The sequence below is a fragment of the Ursus maritimus genome, unplaced genomic scaffold (assembly GCF_017311325.1).
Source record: "Ursus maritimus isolate PB19 unplaced genomic scaffold, ASM1731132v1 scaffold_5, whole genome shotgun sequence".
Classification (NCBI taxonomy): Eukaryota; Metazoa; Chordata; class Mammalia; order Carnivora; family Ursidae; genus Ursus; species Ursus maritimus.
In genome coordinates, this window is record NW_024426663.1 from 48216386 (window position 1) to 48234794 (window position 18409).

General features: G+C 49.0%; 1 protein-coding gene and 1 long non-coding RNA gene across 5 annotated transcripts in view; one reads left to right on the plus strand and one right to left on the minus strand.

Moving 5' to 3' along the window:
• Positions 1 to 18409, plus strand: part of PPP2R2B (protein phosphatase 2 regulatory subunit Bbeta) — a 445381-nt gene that overhangs the window by 419031 nt on the left and 7941 nt on the right. For all 3 annotated transcript variants that reach the window (XM_008691430.2, XM_040622264.1, XM_040622265.1), the window contains one exon: positions 15724 to 15893. In XM_008691430.2, the coding sequence (XP_008689652.1) occupies positions 15724 to 15893 (170 nt within the window). The remainder of the gene's footprint in view (positions 1 to 15723; positions 15894 to 18409) is intronic.
• LOC103663690 overlaps positions 15917 to 18409 on the minus strand; it is a 69192-nt gene continuing 66699 nt past the window's right edge. For both annotated transcript variants that reach the window (XR_568843.2, XR_005832499.1), the window contains exons 4-5: positions 16800 to 16911; positions 15917 to 16244 (exon numbers count right to left, since the gene is read on the minus strand). This is a non-coding gene — a long non-coding RNA (uncharacterized LOC103663690). The remainder of the gene's footprint in view (positions 16245 to 16799; positions 16912 to 18409) is intronic.

Here is an 18409-nt window from a genome sequence, read left to right on the forward strand (position 1 = left end):
GTAGGCAAAATAAAGGGCCGAGGAGTTTCTGAAATGATGGTAATCAACCTCCTATTGACCTATTTGACAAATATTGTCACTGCGATGTGCTGGGCTCTGTTTCTAGGCACTAGGAAAATGACACCTCCTGCCCCCATGGCACCCATCCAAGTAGATGGACAGACAACACACACACAGACAAATAACATAACGTGAGATTTAGTCAAAAGTGTTTCTGGAGAAGTAGCAGCAGCAAATGTGGAGGCTCTGAGTCTGGACTGCGCTGGCCAGATTGAGGGGCAGAGGAAGACCAGTTTGTCTGTCTGTAGTGTGGTGAAGGGAGCAGCAAGAAGGGGATTGGGAGGAGCAGGCTGGTAGCTGAGGTCACACAAGACCCCAGTGGGAACTCATTAGAGGCCACTAGGGGATCACTAGGATTCAGGGGTCACCCCATACAACCCCCAGGCCTCACTCCCAGGGTATTCCATGCAAAGGGCTTCGGAGTCAGGCAACTTGGTAGCCCTGTAGGCAGAGTACAGCATTTGGCTTCTATTTTATGTGGGAAGAGAAAATCTAGGAGGGCTTGTGCAAAGGAGTGCCATGTCTACTCGGGGTGCCTGGGTGGCTCAGTCGGTTAAGCGTCTGCCTTCGGCTCGGGTCATGATCTCGGGGTCCTGGGATCGAGCCCCGCATTGGGCTCCCTGCTCGGTGAGGAGTCTGCTTCTCCCTCTGCCTCTGCCTCATGCTCACTCGCTCTCTCTCTCTCTCAAATAGATAAAATCTTGGGAAAAAAAAAGTACCATGGATAGACTTGTAAATATATCACTCAGGATATGTAAAGAATGAAATGTGAGGAAGAAAAGTGGATGCTGGGAGAGGAGTTAGAAAGGTATCAAATGGTCCAGGCAAGAGACGACAGCGGATTAGATCTAAACTGGCCTCATGTGGGCAGTGCTTTGAGTGTAAAGTGAACAGGACTTGTTTGAAAGCTAGATATGGAAGGAGAGATAAAGGGAAGAATCCAGGATGATGCCCAGTGTTTTGGCCTAAGCACGTGCCAGATGGAGGGCAGTGAAGGAGCTGGCATAGACTAGTGGAAAGACCATTTGGGAAAAAGACTCACAAATTCTGTGGACATATGATTCATATTTAAAAAAAGCATAAACGATTATATTGATACCTTTAATAGTTTAGCATTTTACCATTTACAGAGCCCCTTCTGTTTGTTATCGTATTCATCTTCACAAAACCCTGTGAGTTCAGAGTATTTCCTCCTTTTTGCAGCTCGAGGAAATGAAAATCCAGAAAAGCTAAATCTAATACACCAACAAAGATCGTGGGTTTATCATGGGTTTATTTCTTCCTATAATGAAGACGGCCACCTTCCGACTTGCCCAGCGCTGGAGGAGAGAGAAGGGAATGGGGACTCTCTCACGTGTGTAATTGACCCGTGTTTAAGTATATCGGCTAATGCGAGCCCCCTGTGCCGTTCACATGATTCTATTTTGACAGCTCAGTAGGTGGCATCCATAACTGAGTTGTGAGATCTGCTGGCCACTCACGCAGCCTCCAGCCCCATCAGAGCAGGTCCCTTTATCTGCTGAATTACTCCGAGCATCTGCTGGCCTCCCATCGTCCTCAGGCACAGCCCAGAGGCAGCCGAGGGCAGGGGAAGGCTCACCCCCACCAAGCTTATAATGATACTTGCTTCTATCTTGTCTCACATCTTTAACCCGAACATAAAGATTTAAATAGGATTTATCTTATGGATGGCATCCCTAATTCTGGGGTCGACTCGTTCACCCTGAAATTTTGGTATCATTTCGAAATCCCCATAATGTCATGAAATTGTCACTGAAAGGTGTACATAGGAGAAAATAGGATCACCCAGCTTAGGAAAAAAGATGGTGAGATCAAACAAAGCAAGGGACCGACCGGTCAATAAATGTGAGTCAGGTATTGTGTTCAACACAGCGGGATAGGCAGACGTGTAAGATGCTGTCCCTGGCTCAATAGACTTAACCTCCGCCAGATGAGAGGATCTGTAACTATGGAATGTTTCTAACACCAACTTCGTTTTTACATTGAACGTGAACTTTAGATCCCCAGTGTCTGAGAGAGAAAACGCTGACTACATAGGATTTATGCTGACTGTCGTGTTACATGGTTAAAATGAACTGCCACGCCAAATGTCATCCTCAGTGTGTCCCAGGTGTTCCCCAAAGTTCCTAATCATGGTGTTTTTCAGTCCCTGTTTACCGAGATTCTTCTGTATTCACGTCAGTGTAGAGCCACAGAAATCCAGATGCGTATTAATACAGCACACGGTTGCTCGCCCCTAAGGAGGTCAGCAAGGAGCAGAAGCATTCCCGAACAGCGCCTGGCCTAGCCTGCATGCGAAATCATACTTAGCGAGGGAATGGATGAAGGGTAGGGGACCTGTTTATAAAAGAACGAACATCAGATAAAATGTGGCGTGTCTCACAATACACTGGTACTGTGGTTCGGAAGCCAAGGATGGAAATAAAGGCACTGGGTGTTATCTCGTCCCGGTGCCCAGCACAGTCAAATGAGCTAAAACGCAGAATTTTCTCAGTTTTAAGCTTTCCTCCTAGAAGTGTTCCTGAAACATTTGTGGTCTGTATATATGTCTGTAGTACAAAATCATAACTTATTTAATACCGAGGTATAGATAATAACCTCCTTTAAGGGTAATATTGTAGTGTTTTATGATGTTCTGACTTTTGTGTCCTGATGAGAACCCGAGAGCTCTGCTCTGGAAGTTCAGGGAAGAAAGGGATTGTTTCTGAATCAGGTGTCCGGAAGGAGATGGGTGGGGGGCGGCAGGAGGGAGAAGAAGGGACAGGGAGTATGATAGGAAGCAGTGGAGCAGAGGGCTTTCTGGTATGGCATTCCCAGCTCTGTTGAGCTTTATGAAGGTAAACCGTAAGGGCCAGTCCCAGGGATTGGTGAGACTTGTGGTTTGGAAAGTGGGTTTTAATGAGGATGGAGAGAGGACACATAGTCCAGTGGTCAGTAGCGCTGGTCTAGGGTCAGACAAACCCAGTGTGAGTAACTTGGACCTAACTTCTTGCACGTAAGCTCTGTAAGTCTCAGTGTTTCCCTCTACAAAATGGGGCCAAGAGTGGAGCCTGCATTATTACGTTGTTAGGGGGAGTCCGTGAGGTAATGCCTGGCCCACAGAAGGCACTCAGTATTTATTAGTATTTTATTCTTATCCCAACAATCCATGAACTTGAGTTGTAGATGAGAAAACGGGGGCTCCAGAAAGCAAGTAACTTGGGCAAAGTCAAAGATCTACTCTTGGCAGAGCCGAGATTCAAACCCAGGTCTAAAGCCCACGGCTGAAGCTGTGAGCAAGAACGCCGTAGAGATTCTTCCCGCCGTTGCCTCACCAGGCCAGAGCAGGTGGTGGCTGGGTGAGCCAGGTACCGGGAGGGCAGAGGGGGGCTCACGCATTCCACTGGCGGAGTCTGGCTTTCCGGACCCCGACAGACTGTGGCTCCCGCGTTGCCCGCGCACCTGCTGAGCGGGAGCCCGGAGTGCGCCGCAGGGAAGTACGTGAGCGACAGTGAGGGTATGGCTTCATCTTCAGCCAGACTCAAAACGAGAATGGGGTACAGACTGTCCCTCCTGTCCTCCCCCTGACCAAGTCGTTAAGCCAGAGTGCTTGCTTAGGGTCGCAGCCTGTATTTTCTGCAGCGATTGCAAAATGCGTTCTCTCTTCAAGGTCCTGGAGGCTCCTTGGAGGGGAAAGGCGGGCCCATGTGGGGACGGTCTGTGTGGAGCCAGTGCGGAACAAGAGAGGGGGTGGCCAGCGGGTAATGAGGTGCTCAGCCAGTCCGGTGACTGCCCTCCACTTTGCCCCCGCCGCACTGTGTTACGTCTATAAGAGATCTCTCCGCCCTGGTGAATTCTGTGTGATGGCTGAGAGCACATAGCTGATGCCCAGATCAGACATTTAATCCTTCGACCACTCTTCTGCATTGTCCTGGAACCCTGCCCTCTGGTGTCATCATTTCCGGATTGAAGGGGTCTCCTCTCCTGATCATGGGACTAGAGGACAAATGATGTAGAACGGGGGACAGTAGTGGCCCATAGAGCTGCAGGTGGGTTCACATTCCAGCTCTGCCTCCTCCTGGCCTGGGCTAGGGGCAGACGGCCCTCAGAGCCTCATTTCTTCATCTGTAAAATGTTGAGAGAATGCAATGGAATATCACGTGCGTAGAGAGATGCGAGGCTATTACTCCGTGCACTCCGACACGGGAGCTATTCCTACGCCACGTATGCGAGCTCCAGGAACATTCGAGACACAGGTCTGACTGGGGTTAGGAACAATGTTTTTCTGTAGAAAGCAGTGCTGGGAACACAGGCATTGCACGGGAGCTGTGAGAACACAGTGAAGTGATAACCAGCCTACAGCTGGTCCCTCTCCGTATGGTGCTTGGCCCGGCTCCAGACGGACCCTCCCACTCAGCCTTGAACCCCTCTCTGCGCTCTGCAAGGAGATTACTGTCAGCAGGGAGCCGCTCCCCTCTCCCTTTCCGTGTTCGTGCCTCTCCTTGCAGTGATTATGTACTGAGCCTGGAAAATGGTGACATCGTGGGAGTGCAGGCCCGGCCTCGGTGGTGCCATGACAACCAGCTTCCCAGCAGTCAGCCTAATAACGACCACACGCTCACAGTCCCTTCCACTCGGGCAGAGGCTCCCCAGGGAGTGCAGGCTTCTCCTGGAGCAGCTGCCCAAAGCTTCCTGCTGGGAACAAATTTTGAGAGAGAGAAATCAGGGAGACTAGCAGTCTCTAACCGGTCATGTACGGAGTGGGCCCAGGGACCTGCAGACACCGTTGTCATGTTCCGGCAGCCCAGCGGCTACTTCCGCAGCGGGAGGCATAAGGACCCACAGACGCCTTTGCTACTCACCCACCTTACAGAGAGACCTGACACTGAGGAAAAGACCGAATATGAGCCCTTGTGAAGCCACGCCTCACTGTGACTAGGTTTCTTCATGAGGCGCCTGTCGAGACCCCCCCTGCCAAGTCATCGTGTCGTCTGGACGGGCACCGCCTCCCTTCCCCGCCACAGGCCGGAGACAGTGTGCCCCAAAATCTCCAATCAGCATCTTTCTAGAATGACAGTTCTCAGAAAGGCAGCAACCCTGCATGGCTCATAAGTGCTTATTCCTCCCAAAGGAAGAACAAACAGGCCCCAATTAATACACTCGTCTGTGGATGTTAGCCCCACTTCGGCCTTTGGGAGGTACGCCCTCCGCCAAAAGATCACAGGTTCCAACTGAGGCTCCTTCATGATAAATGTCTAACCCCAGAGCTAATGAGGCTCTAAGATGCTGTCCTCACTCAGGGAGCACGTGGTCCCGGTCTCTCCAAGCCCCCCGATTCCTCAGCTGGGGGAGATGGAGCTCATTCTCACCCGGGGCAGTGCCTGACAGGTGCCACATGCTGCCGTCACTCCTGCCCCCTTCTGCAGGGCCTGCCCCCTGCACTAGGATTGCTTAGCTCCTTGCAGGTTCTCAGCATATACCTGTGTTCTTTAATAAAATAGAGAGGGTGGCCAAATTAACCAGTTAAAGGAAGGAAAGTTTTCAGAGGGCTGAGGTGGTCAAAGAAGGCTTCTTGGAAAAGAACAGGAGGCAGAGAAACAGAGGAGCAGAGAGGTGGTATTCTGGATGGAATCTGTGTGTCCCTTCAGAATTAGCATGTTGAAATCCTAACGCAGCGTGATGGTGTTCGAAGGTGGGGCCCTTAGCAGGTAATTGCATCATGAGGATAGAACCCACACGTATAGGATTCATGCCCAGATCAAAGAGGCTGCCACCCTCTCCGTTGCGTGGCTACAAGAAGACATTGGCCATCTGCAACCCAGAGCTTGATCCAGTTGGCACCTTACTCTCAAATTTGCAGCCTCTAAAACTGTGCACGGTTTCTGTTGTCGATCAGCCACCCATCTATTCTCTCCTGCGGTAGCAGCCCAGACTACGTCAGGAAGGTGTGAGCCGTCAAGGGCTAGCATCCACTAAGTGCCCCATAAACATTGGGCATCATCATTTCAGGATGTGGCCCACACGTCACCGACAACAGCCCACACGGCTGACAGATGAACTCTATTTGCCCACCCACTAAAATGTGTGAATTGATCGCTAACAATGAAATGTCTGGATTTCTCAGAAAAACTTAGACTTCACAGAGGAGACGGTCTGGCTCTGCTGGACCCACATTCCTGCATGGCAGCGATCAGCTGGAGCTGAGTGGAAACTGCCCTCTGTGTCGGTTATGGACACAGCCGTTTGCCACAGTCCCTGCCACTCCCTGTTGTGAGTCCACACCTGCTGCGTCCGCCTCACTGGTGCCGGGCCCCTGCAGGCGGGAGCTCTCTGGTCCTGGTGCAAATGAGGAGTGGGCCAGTGAGGCCCAGTGCAGTACTGGAGCAGAATAGAAGGGCGCCCGATCTGCAGCCTGGTACAGAGGGCCCTGGAGGGCAGGCCGAGGAGGCGGCTCTTGGCTGTTGGCAGTGGGGAGTCAGAGGAGGCGTCTTTGCAGGGAAGTGGCATTGCTTTGGGAAGAGTTACCCAGCACTCATCAGGATCACAGGTAGTATCCTGTTCTGCTCCACCCTCCTGGTGTCTGGACCCCCTGCTTGCTCTCTTTGCAGCTTCTCTGTCCTGGTCCTTCTGGACTGTGTCAGCCTGTGGGTGCAGCAGCCAGACAGGGGCAGGAACGCGGAGAGGAGAGGGTGCCTGGGCCATGCTGGTTCACCAGCTCCCCTGAAAGCAGCACACCCATCACAGCTCATGCTGGCTTGCTTTCTGGGCCAGCTGGGGAGCAGCAACTGCTGAGAGGGCATGGGCGAGACAGAACGGCCATGAGGCCCAGGGACATCAGAGCAGCTTCCCAGAGTCAGGTTGGACAAGAGAGCACACACATTCTTTCCCCTTCCTTTGATAATACGGGGAAAGAGAGGTGTTAATTTCCTCTTGCTGCTGTAACAGATTACCACAAACATAGTAAATGTCGTGACCTTAAACAATACAAAATGATCTTACAGTTCTGAAGGTCAGGAGGTCACCTAAAATCAAGATGCCTGCGGGGCCCTGTTGTTTTCTGGAGGCTCTGTGGGAGAATCCGTTTTGTTGCCTTTCCCTGATTCTATAGGCAGCCCACATTCCTTGGCTCCTGGCCCCTTTACTCCAGCTTCAAAGCCAGAGGTGGCCGTGGAGACCCTGTTCCATTGGGTCACTCTGACACTGACCTTCATTCCTTTAGGTGCATCTAGATAACCTAGCATAATCTTCCCATTTTAAAGTCACGTAATTAGCAACCTGCATTCCCTTTGGCTCTGTAAGATAATCACAGGTTCTAGGAAGGAGGGCATGGACATCTTGGGCTCAGGGAGCTTTTTCTACCTACCACAGAGGAAACAAGCAACTTTTCTGCCTTTAAAAAAAAAAAAAAAAAAAAAAAAGCTCCCAGCCATGATAAGTAAGTAGTCCCCCCGCCCCCACTCTTTGTTGAAGACAGAACCAAAGCGCACAGGGTCCTTGCCTCTCTCCCTCACTTTCATGACCTCCATACCTGTCCAAGTGCCTTGTACCTACCTGCAGTAGGCATCCTACCTGCTTTTCTCCCTTTTGATTCTTAAAATGGTATCTGCATTTTAAAGATAAGGAATCCAGTGGCGCCTGGGTGGCTCAGTCGTTAAGCGTCTGCCTTCAGCTCAGGGCTGATCCCAGGGTCCTGGGATTGACCCCGCATCAGGTTCCCTGCTCTGCTGGAAGCCTGCTTCTTCCTCTCCCACTGCCCCTGCTTGTGTTCCCTCTCTCGCTGGCTGTCTCTCTCTGTCAAATAAATAAATAAAATCTTTTAAAAAAAAATAATAAATAAAGATAAGGAATCTGAATCTCAGAAAGTTACGGAAACTTGAAAAAGACAATCCGGCCTATAAATGGTGGGGCACGGGTTTGAGCCCAAGGGTGTCTGCCTCCAGAGTCCATCAGCCTCTCCAGTTCCAGGCTTGCACATGTACCTGAGGAAAGCACGTTTGCAGTTACTAAGCCACGATCTCATGCTCCAGGCTTTCCACAGGACGTCTCTGCGCCAACAGCCATCCTCTGATCCCACTGTCCCCCCGAAATGTACTTACTCCTGCTGACGGCCCTGTCCAGCATAGGAGGCACCCCTCCCATCCCCTGACCATCGTCATCAGGGGTCAGCAAACTATGGTCTCCAGGCCAAATATGGCCCACCACCTGTTTTTGTACAACTCTAGTGAAGAATGAGGGCTTGGCATTTTTAAATGATAGATCGAAAAGGAACCATGCTGTCCATGATGTGTAAAAAATTAGATGAAACTGAAATTTCAGTGTCCACGAAGAACGCTTGATGGGAATACACGGTCATCTGTTTCCGGATCGTCTGTGCTGCTTTCACACTACGGTGGCTGCAACAGAGACCAAATGGCCCTTAAGGCCTAACATTCTTGCTACATGGCTCTTGACACGGGGGCTCTGCTGACCTCTGATCTATGTAGTGCTTATCGATCCCTTGAGCTTCAGCCTGTTACTAAGCCTTACGCCGTCACACCAGCCAGGTCAGACCCTACTCGCCTGTCCCGTCATGTCTCCTCCTTCTGAGTTGTAGTCCGTTTTTTCTTCTCTGAAAAAAAGAAATGAGTCCAAAATTTTTTTTAACTTTGATTGTCTATTAAAAGATTTGTTTGTGAAGTATATCATATAAGCTGATCTATTCTGCAAAGTTATACAAAAGTCCGGGACAAACGTAATCCCTTCTAGATTTGGCGTTCACTCTCCGTGATGCTATGCGCTGTGTTGCCACCGTGTTCACTGCTGAACAGTTATTTGTAGAATTAATGAAGGGCTGTATGGAAAATCGCTAAGGAAGAGTCACTGGGCATCACTCTTTCCCAACGCAGAATCCTGAGTCTGCATCTGATCTCATTCTTGATACGATCTCACATCTCTGGCATTCTGCAGCCCGTGTCTGGGGACTGTGTCATGAGGCCCAGGGTGGTACAGTTGCCACTAATTAAATCTTAAACTTCTCTCACTGTCCGCAGCTGGAGAAAGGCCAGCATGATCCGTCCGTGGGAGTTCTTACCCTCTCTGGGAAAATTACTGGCCATTTCTGTCATTGGGCAGAATTACCGGATGTGGCTTCTAGATGGTAAAAATTACTGGCTGCGTCTCAATTGTCGAGCCTTTTCTCTCCGGGGGCAAAACTGTTGCCTGCATCTCTCTGAAGGAAAATTGCCATCTGCCTCTCTCTGTAGTCGTGTCCCCATTATGGGGAGGTTGTCAGCCATGTCTCCAAACAGAAAAGCACGCCAGCTGTACTTCTCCGCCGAAGACATGTCAGCACAAGTGAGCAATTTAAACCCCCGTGCCTGATTCTGAGTCTGGGCCTTTCTCATCATGAACCAGCCTTCACATCCACCTGCCTTCTTTCCTTCAATCTCCCTCTCCTCCGCCTGGGTCATCCAAGCCAGGGCTGCGGTGACATTGTTCGGCACCCCCGTCACCACCACTTGTCCCGGGGAAGGTGCATTCCAAGGGACAGTCTAGGGACACGCGATGGCGTGTCTGTGTGCCAGCCCGGTTAGAAGACCTAGAAATCCATTTCACAACCGGTAGCTCTTACAGTCTTGCCCCAGTGGAAAAACACATGAGGCTTTTGGGCTCCTGTCACCCCACACTTGCCTAAAGCAGCACGCTCTTTCTGCTCTTCTGCATCCAGGCACTATGCCAAGCGCTCGACACGAAAGATCCATCTCCTCTCCCCTCCAAGGTAGGTACTCCATTCGGCAGCTAAGGTAAATGAAGCTTGGAAGGAGGCAGGCCACTTGTCCAGGGCTTCGTAACTTAGAAGCAACAGAGCTGCGGTTCAGCCCAGGCCTGCTGAGCTTGGAACCCCCTGTCCTCTTAGGCATGGCACCGTGGACGGGGGTTCCGGGGCAGCGTCCAGCGTGAGGTTCAGTGAAAGGAGCCACACGCAGGAAGAGACTCTGGGTTCCCTCCAGCCTCTCTTCTCCCGGCCCCAGAGCCCACACGGGCACGCAGCGTGCTTCCGCCGCCTTCCATCCCGGTTGTAATGCAGGTGGTTTTAGCTTTCGGTTTCTCCCAAGTCAGCAGTTTTCTTCTGAACTCTTCCTCGGTCTCGTTGCTTTACCTCTTTCCCAGGATGCAGATCCTGTCTTCAGTTACCCTCTGGCCTGCGTTCCCTCAGGCGAACAGCGCTGTGCCAGGTACCATGTGGGAGCTTACGCTTGGTTCCGTGCAGACATGCTCCTAGCTGCACATGTTCTAACACAAAACTCTTTCTGCACGGGACACCTCATACAGCTGTAGAACTTACAAGAAGGGTCGGTTGCTCTTGCCTATAGCGCTGTAACCCCAGGTGTTCTGAGGAAATCTGTACTAGAGAAAAAATGGGCTGCAAGTGATGTGTCAAAAAACACAAAACAAAACAATGAAATGGGGGGAGGGCGGTAGTGTGATCCAGTAAGAGCTGAAAGCAGGACAAAAGCAGCTGGTTCTCCGCCAAGGGCAAGTCAGGCCCCCCCCACCAGGGCACAGTTGGCAATTTCTGAAGCCATTTTGGGCTGTCCCATCTGGGACTCGGGGACTTAGTGGGCAGAGGCCAGGGGTGTTCTAAGCACCCTACAGTGCCCCGCAACACAGCATGGGCCCTGCCCAAATTCACTCGTGCAAAGGCTGAGAAACCTGGACTCCTAAAGGAGAGTGATTTTTTTCTGCCTCAGGACTTCTCAGCACGTTTAATAGGCTGATTGCATTGTCAACCCCCAGAACTGAGTAGGAGTTTCCCAAGCTCTTTTGCCCTCAGAATCTGGTACCCCTGATATATTCCTGAGTGTTCCACGGAAGTCACCTCAGGAGGGCTAGCCTAGAGGACGGGGTGTTGGTAGAAGAAAACTGAAAGACCAGACCACTGGAATTCCCTGATACTATGATCTGAGAGGTGGAAGGCACCTGGTAGACGATCATACCTCCTTCATATGAGAGACAAGAAAACGGGTCCAGAGAGCCGACGGTGGTCCCGCCATTGAAATGAGAGGCAGGTCAGAGGTTAAAAGCATAGCCTGGCAACAGACCAAGTTAAAACGCTTGCTCCACCTCCTATGAGCAGTAGAACCCGTGCCTGAGTTGACTGAGTAGACCAATTTGTCCAAAAGGGAAATAATACCTGTGACTCTTGAGTAAGTTACTATATGCAAAGCACACAGTGTAATTGTTCAACAGGTAGTAGGTATTATTAGGAGTCACTAATTTGTGTCCAGCCTGGAGTCCAGCATAGCATCCGCGACTCCCAGGCGGATCGTCTCTCCAGTGTCCCAAGAAGGGCACATGGGAAGGTGAGGAGCAGAGGCACAGAAGCGGGCATCAGAGGTACACCTAGAACATGGGGAGCCCACTTTGACTCGGTTGTTTGATCAGAGAAATGACAGTGACAGAGCAAGGGAAGGCCTGGGTGTGGAGACAGTGTAACAGGGAGGCAGACAGACGGTCCTTCGAAAGCCCGCAGCTACTCCTAACTGTGTGACCCTGAGCTACTCCGCCTAGCTTGGTCTGTCTCATCTCCAAGGACAGCGAGAGTACCACCCTGGTAAGTGTGAGCATAAATGGGATCATGTGTGCCAAGCACGAGGACCGAGAAATCACAGGTATCATTACTGCCGTTAGGGCTGTCGTTGGGGTCTCTGAGACACACGCTCCCTGTTGGCAAATCTAACGCATCCCCAGGGCCTCGGTCTGGGCTGTTAGGATTTTCATCCAGAGTCCTTCCTCGCAAGGGGAGCAGAGCTTGTCTTCTGTCAAAGATCTCTTCTTTTCTCCCCCTAATGGTTTTATTTTCTAGAAGCTAGTTGGAAACCATGTAGGTCAGCAGGATTGTTAATGCTAAGCCAAGGGTCTCCAAGAGAAATACCCAGGCACTCGATCTTTTTGGTACCACGTGTTTAGTAAATTACATGGAACACGCAGTGATATTCTGTTTGTATTCCCCTACCTGGTTCCCCAGCACGTTTCTTTCCCTCTGATAATGCAGTAAAAATCTCACTCACATCTGTAATTAAATGTGTATGATTGGTTAACATTTATCATTTCCTCTGGCCTGTGAGTTCCATGAGAGTAGGACTGGATCTATCTTGCTCCTGGTGTCCTTGGTATATAGTACAGGGCCTGGCACGTGTGTGTCCAAAAACAAATACTTTGAATGTTCTGGGTCACGTACTAAGTGCTCTGCGTGTGTGTGCATGTGTGTAAAAGACACTTACATAGCTGGGAAGTGATTGTTCAGGCTGAATTCGTGAAAACTTTGACTTACGGATGACTTCATCTATTCCTACTTTTCAAGGGATTGAGACAAATTCGCGGTGAATACAGCATTGCTTAGATAGGTTCCTTTCAGGACCTACTGAGTTAATAAGTATTTTTCTGTAAAATTTAAAATGGTTTGTCAATATGCATTCATCTAACGTATTTAGTGAGCGTGTCCTGTGTTTCAGGGGATACAGCAGGGCAGAGCAAAAACTCCTCTCCTCATAGAGTTTGCATCTAAGGAGACACAAAATATATTAAAAGCCAATGCATAGAAACTGGAGGAGAGGGGCAGTGGGAGGGAAGTTGTCTCGCTGCTGACAGGCAGGAATCCAGGGTTGAGAGATGGCCTGAAGCGGGCCGGGCTTATTGTGATATGAGGGTCTGGGGTCATACAAAGTCCTGAGGTCCCCAACCTATGGTTGCTGGTGATGGTGTAAGGCTTAAACTCATGGGCCCTTGGTGTGGAAACTGTGCTCCTTAGGTGTTTGAAATGAGCTGATTCTTTCGAGGACTTCAGTGTAATAGAAAGGATAGAGTGGGAGCAGTCACCATTAAGCCTTTCCACTCACTGTCATCTAATTAATACACAATAACAAATATTTAGTGTGATAACCAGGGGGAAAAGAACCTTCCAGCTTTGTGATTCCTTGACTCTATGTAGACTTCGCGCTGGTTACCTTTTCACAGCTATGCAAATAAGGGAAGAACTGCATCATGTTCAGAACAAGGACTTTGAGGTCAGGTGGCTCTGAGTGCCAAATGCAGCTCTACCTCAGTCGAGCTCTGTTGTCCTCAGGTGACAAAACCTCTCTGTGCCCTAGTATTTCACATCTGTGAGATAAAGAATCATTTTCCTATGTGAGAAGATTAGTGTAAGGATTAAATGAGATTAAACAAACACGTAAAGCACAGGGCCTGGAACATAGGAAGCTTCCCGTAAACAGTAATTATCAATACTATGAAATGTTGCTGCTGAATGAATGAAAAGAAGTCATGGAGTTGCTATTAAGACTTGGCTAGGTATAGACATGGAATAGGCTGCAAAGTGCTGCGCTGGCCAGTCCGTTGTCTGTAACCTGCCCTCTGTGTCTTACATAAGAATTAGTGTGGGCTGATGAAAGAATTGTCTTCTTTCATTTCCCCTCCATCCTCCGGGGCTGTCATTTTCAGGCTTTACAAGGTTGCTGCGCTAGCATCCCAATATGCTATGTATACGGAGAACGGATTTCTAGGTATAACCTTGTAAACATTCTGTATGTCGCTGAAATAGCCCGCAAGTCCTACAGTCCCCAAGTCTCAGTCTGGGATAAAACAGGATTGGCCGATACAGAACCAGTGCATGCTAATGAGGATAAAAATAGCTCCTGACATTTATTGAGAACCTACAACGTGCCAATCATATGTTCCAAGCAATATGCATCCCCCTTCTGCAGCTGGGAAAACTGAATCTCGGAGTAGTAAATAAAATGTGAACAGCTGGTAAGTGACAGAGGCAGAAGCTGATGGACTGCAGAGGGCAGTGCGCTGATCCCTCCCCGTTTACTGCAGGTGCGTCAGGTGGAGATGACCACTCCCCCAGGGCTCCCACTTGTCTGTTGAGAGGTTTGCATGGGGCTTGCCTAGAGTTTCTAAGTCCCAAGCCCTAATGAGATTCCCTGGAGCAGAAACTAATGTGAAAATCTAGTTCTCGATTATGAGGACACCAGTCAGAGTCCAGGGGCCTTCCTGAGTGCTTGATAAAAGTCCAAGAGATTTCTCTGTGTCAGTGGGTTTAATTCTCAAGTTCAGTGCTGATTGATGACGGGTTTTTGTGCTGCTCTTAAATGGTGAGGCGACAGTATTGTGGTTTGGCTCAGAGTTTAATTCAGGAAGGTTTGAAAGCAACTCATTATAGCCTTAGGTTTTCTGCATGGAATTTGATACTGACTCTGGGTGTACTGAGCAGGCAGGAAAGAGAAATCTCTGGAGGATGTGTAAACTTGCAGACTGGTGTTCTGTTTAGCCTAAAATTGTGATACAAACACTTGGTAAGTGGAACCAATTATAGGTGAAAAGTAAGTATGGACAAACGCATGTAACTCCCCCTCACACATGCTGAGCCCCCAGATGGCAAAGGATTCAGTGGCTGGTCTAGCTTTGGTTCTAGTCATGCAACACGTTTATTGAACATTTGTGTGCGAGACTTTCAGTACAAAGAAAAAAACGCGAGGCTTGTTAAATCATAATGTGAGAGTACCTGAGGTCCTATTAAATAAATGGGCCAGACCAAGTGTGGGCAGCTTCCACAAAATGATCATTGAAGGCTAGTGAAAGATGAGGCCTGTGAGTCCCTCGGAATTTGAGTCAATGAAGGCAGAACAATCAGGCATAGAAATGGGAAAGGTTAAGATATACTAAGCTGTATTCTAGACATTCAGTTTGAACCAGAGAACGGCTGAAGCTACTGAGAGCCTGGATCAGCGTAAATGGACAGTGTACACAAAAGACCTGACTGAGGCTCAGCCAGGTGACTGTTAAAAACTGTGACCTAGAGATAGGCAAATAAATGTCCACCCACAAGCGTGTCCATGCATATTCATAGCAGCACTATTCGTAATAGCTGCAAAGTAGAAACCCAGGTGTTTGGGCTTATCGAGTAATCGCCTGATAAACAATGTGGTACATCTGTATAATGGGTTGTTATTCGGCCGTAAAAAGGAATGGAGTGCTGGTATCTATCACAGCGTGATGAACCGTGGAAACAGGATGCGGGGGGATGGCAGCCAGTCAAGGAAAGCTCTATCTCCTACAGTTCCATCTGTGGGCAATTTCCAGGTCAGGCAATTTCATAGAACAAGAAAACAGATTAATCGTTTCCCAGGGCTGCAGGAGTAGGGAATAAGGAGTAACTATAAATGGGTATGGAATTTTGGGAGAGGGGGTGTCAGTTGATGAAAAGTTTGAAATTTCGACAGTGGTGCTGCTTATACAATTATGTGATTATACGGAAAACCACCAGGGAACTATAAACTTCAAATGAGCAGATTTTATGTAATTTTATATCTCAAAAAAGCCATCAACACATTTTTTAAGCATCTCCGATGACTCCAAGTGTTGATAGGAGCAGTGACACAGACCAGGGGAATTATGAAACAGTTACATGGACTCGGAGCTTGGCAAGGCTCTGTGCCAGATCTCCGGACGGGACAGGTCCCAGCTGGGTCCTTCTCTGAAAGAAACTACAGAACACCCAGTGACCGCTTTCTCTACTTCCAGGTTCTCAGTAACTCGTTTCTACTCCAACTTAGACTGTTGGCTCTCTAGTTCGTTGCTAAGGATGTGCTAAATCTGTCTTGTTTTGCTTCTGTTCTGCAGTTTTTGAAGAGCCTGAAGATCCAAGCAACAGGTCGTTCTTCTCAGAAATTATCTCTTCGATTTCGGATGTGAAGTTCAGCCACAGTGGGAGGTACATCATGACCAGAGACTATCTGACCGTTAAAGTCTGGGATCTCAACATGGAAAACCGCCCCATTGAGACCTACCAGGTACGGCCCACCATCCACCCATAGGCACATAAGGCACTTCCTTTGCTGGCCTCCAGAGCAGCTTCTGTCCGCAAAGGCTTACAGTGCACGAGGGGAAGAGAGCGTACCTCATCAGAGCAGAGCAGAACCATTCAATACGGTGGTACAGTCTGCAAGTGCCGGGGGATATTAGACAAGGGTGCGTAAGGAGGAGCTTGAATTTAAAGTGGGATGGATACTGTAGATAGACTCCTGCTCTCCCAGAGCTGGCTGACTGGTGGAGAAGCCTGATGATGAACAGGGGATCGACGAGGCGGTGATGCTAGAGATGGTATGGGGTGCTTGGGAGCACGTGCGGGGAGGGTCAGCCTGCTGAGAAGAGAACCAAAGGCTGAGCCCTGACTGCCAGGAACTAGCCAGAAGGATAGTGTGCTCACAGGTGCTGTGTTCAGAAAGGAGTTCTTTGTATATTAAACGTAGAACATGGGCAGAAGAGTCTAGAAATGTAGGCTCTGGTAAAGAAAGATCAGTTATTTTGTCTTCAGGCTGAGTGCAGTGGAAAACCCTTAAAGGTTTTCCACTGGAAATGACAGGAGGAGATGGTGGCGAGCAGATAGGAGGAGAGTCTGTGAGATGCACTTGCTGATTCCATGTGGAGGGAAGAAGAGTCAAGGAGACTGTACAGGTCGTAGCCTTAAGCATTGGCTAAATGCTCGATAGATTTATGGACCAAGGGAACAAAGGAAAAGGCAGAATGGCTTTTTTTTTTTTTTTTAGAAGATGGAAGGCTAGACTTTGAGGTAGAAAGGAGGTGAAGAAGCTCATTCCAGGTAAGAGCAATAGAAGCAAAGAAGCAGGGGTGAAACTGGTATTTTTAAAAGATATTTTGGGTTAGATGAAAATTCTAGACAGAGGGATTTAACTTACATAATCTGACATAATTCAGATACCGTAATATGCACCACAGTCTCCATTAGAATATTCACAAAGTTGTGGAGTCTTCACCACTCTCTCATCACTGACTGACATTCTGGTTGTGCTGGGGGGGAGATAGATAGAACGGTTAACAAGTTATTGCAACATGCTGGCAAGGGCAGATAGCGCAGGATTTGATGACAAACTGGAGGTGTGATGTAAGAGCAAAAGAAGCACCAGGAATCATTCCAAGGTTTTCATCCTGAGTAATTAGGAAAATGGTGCCATTTTATGTAGATGAATCAAGATTTAGTTTGGGACACGTAGGACCAAGTAAACACCCAAAACTAGACAGATCAGTTTGATCTGGGTATGCCTTAGCTTAGAGGAAAGCAGCAGTCAGGACCATGCCCTGGGACCCCAGTGTTTGTTTACAGGGTGGGAAGAGGAAAAGTGCGAGTAATGCTCTAGGAGCCCAGTAAAGAGAAGACTGCGAGGAGGAGGAATCACCAACTGCCAAGTGCTGTTGCTGAGTCAAGTAGGAAAAGATGGAAAATTGGCCATTGGATTTAGTAATGAGACAGGTGTAGGTGAATGGGGTTAATGAAGGTCTGAGCGGAGTGGGTTTCGAGAGAGACTGTAAACAGAAGCTGTGAGTGTAATGAGTACAGGGAGCTCTCCCAAGAAATGTTAGTCTAAAGGGCAACAGCGGAATGGGAGTGGTAGCAGGCATGGGATACAGGCATAAGGAAGTTATCACAGCATGTTTTATGCTGAGGGGAGAATAAGCCAAGAGAGAAAGAACAATTCAAGCAGCTGACTCCTTGAAGGAAGCCAGAAGGAACCAAGTCTGGTGCAGATGGGAAGATGGACGACTCATCCATCAAAGGCAGGCGAGAAGTGTAAAGAGCTATGGATGCATCGTGGTGGGAGCCATAGATGGTCTCTTCTTGTTGCTGCTGTTTTCTCATAAAAGAAGCAGCAAGCTCATTAGCTGAGGGAAAACTATAAAACACTCATCCCAGAGAGAGGCAGGGTTGCTCAGGGATCCAGTTGAGGACAATGGAAGGAGAGAGAGACTTATGGTGTGACTGTAATGATGGACCACTGAACCTCGGGTAGATGGGGAGGGAAAGTAGACAGAAAAGTGGATTTGAAGAATTGATGGAATCGAGATAGGAGGTAGCAATAGAGCAGTGCTTGTCAAACAGGTGTAATTAGGGTCGTGGCGAGTCTCATCATGTGACCAAAGCACAAAACACATCGAAAATCAGGAGGCCAAGTAACTGAGAGACCAGAGTAATGATTCACAAAGAATAATGGCAGGGGATCGGGGTGCCAGAATTGCTTCAAGGCATGTAGCAGAGGGACTCAGAACCGTTGCTGACTGTAACAAGGTAGTCAACAGGGAGTTGAGTGGGTGCCATGACTTCAAAGGAGCTGAGGGCTTTAGAACAGGAATCCTTGTCTGGAGCAGCAAGGAGCCCAGCTACCCCACTTTGACACATGAGTGGCCATAGGACAAGCCAATCTTACAGAAGAAATTCAGAGAGAAGTTGGAGGACCCCAAGGACTTTGACCAACCGTGAGTAATGCAGGGTGCTGTGAGAAGGGTTTGGGGC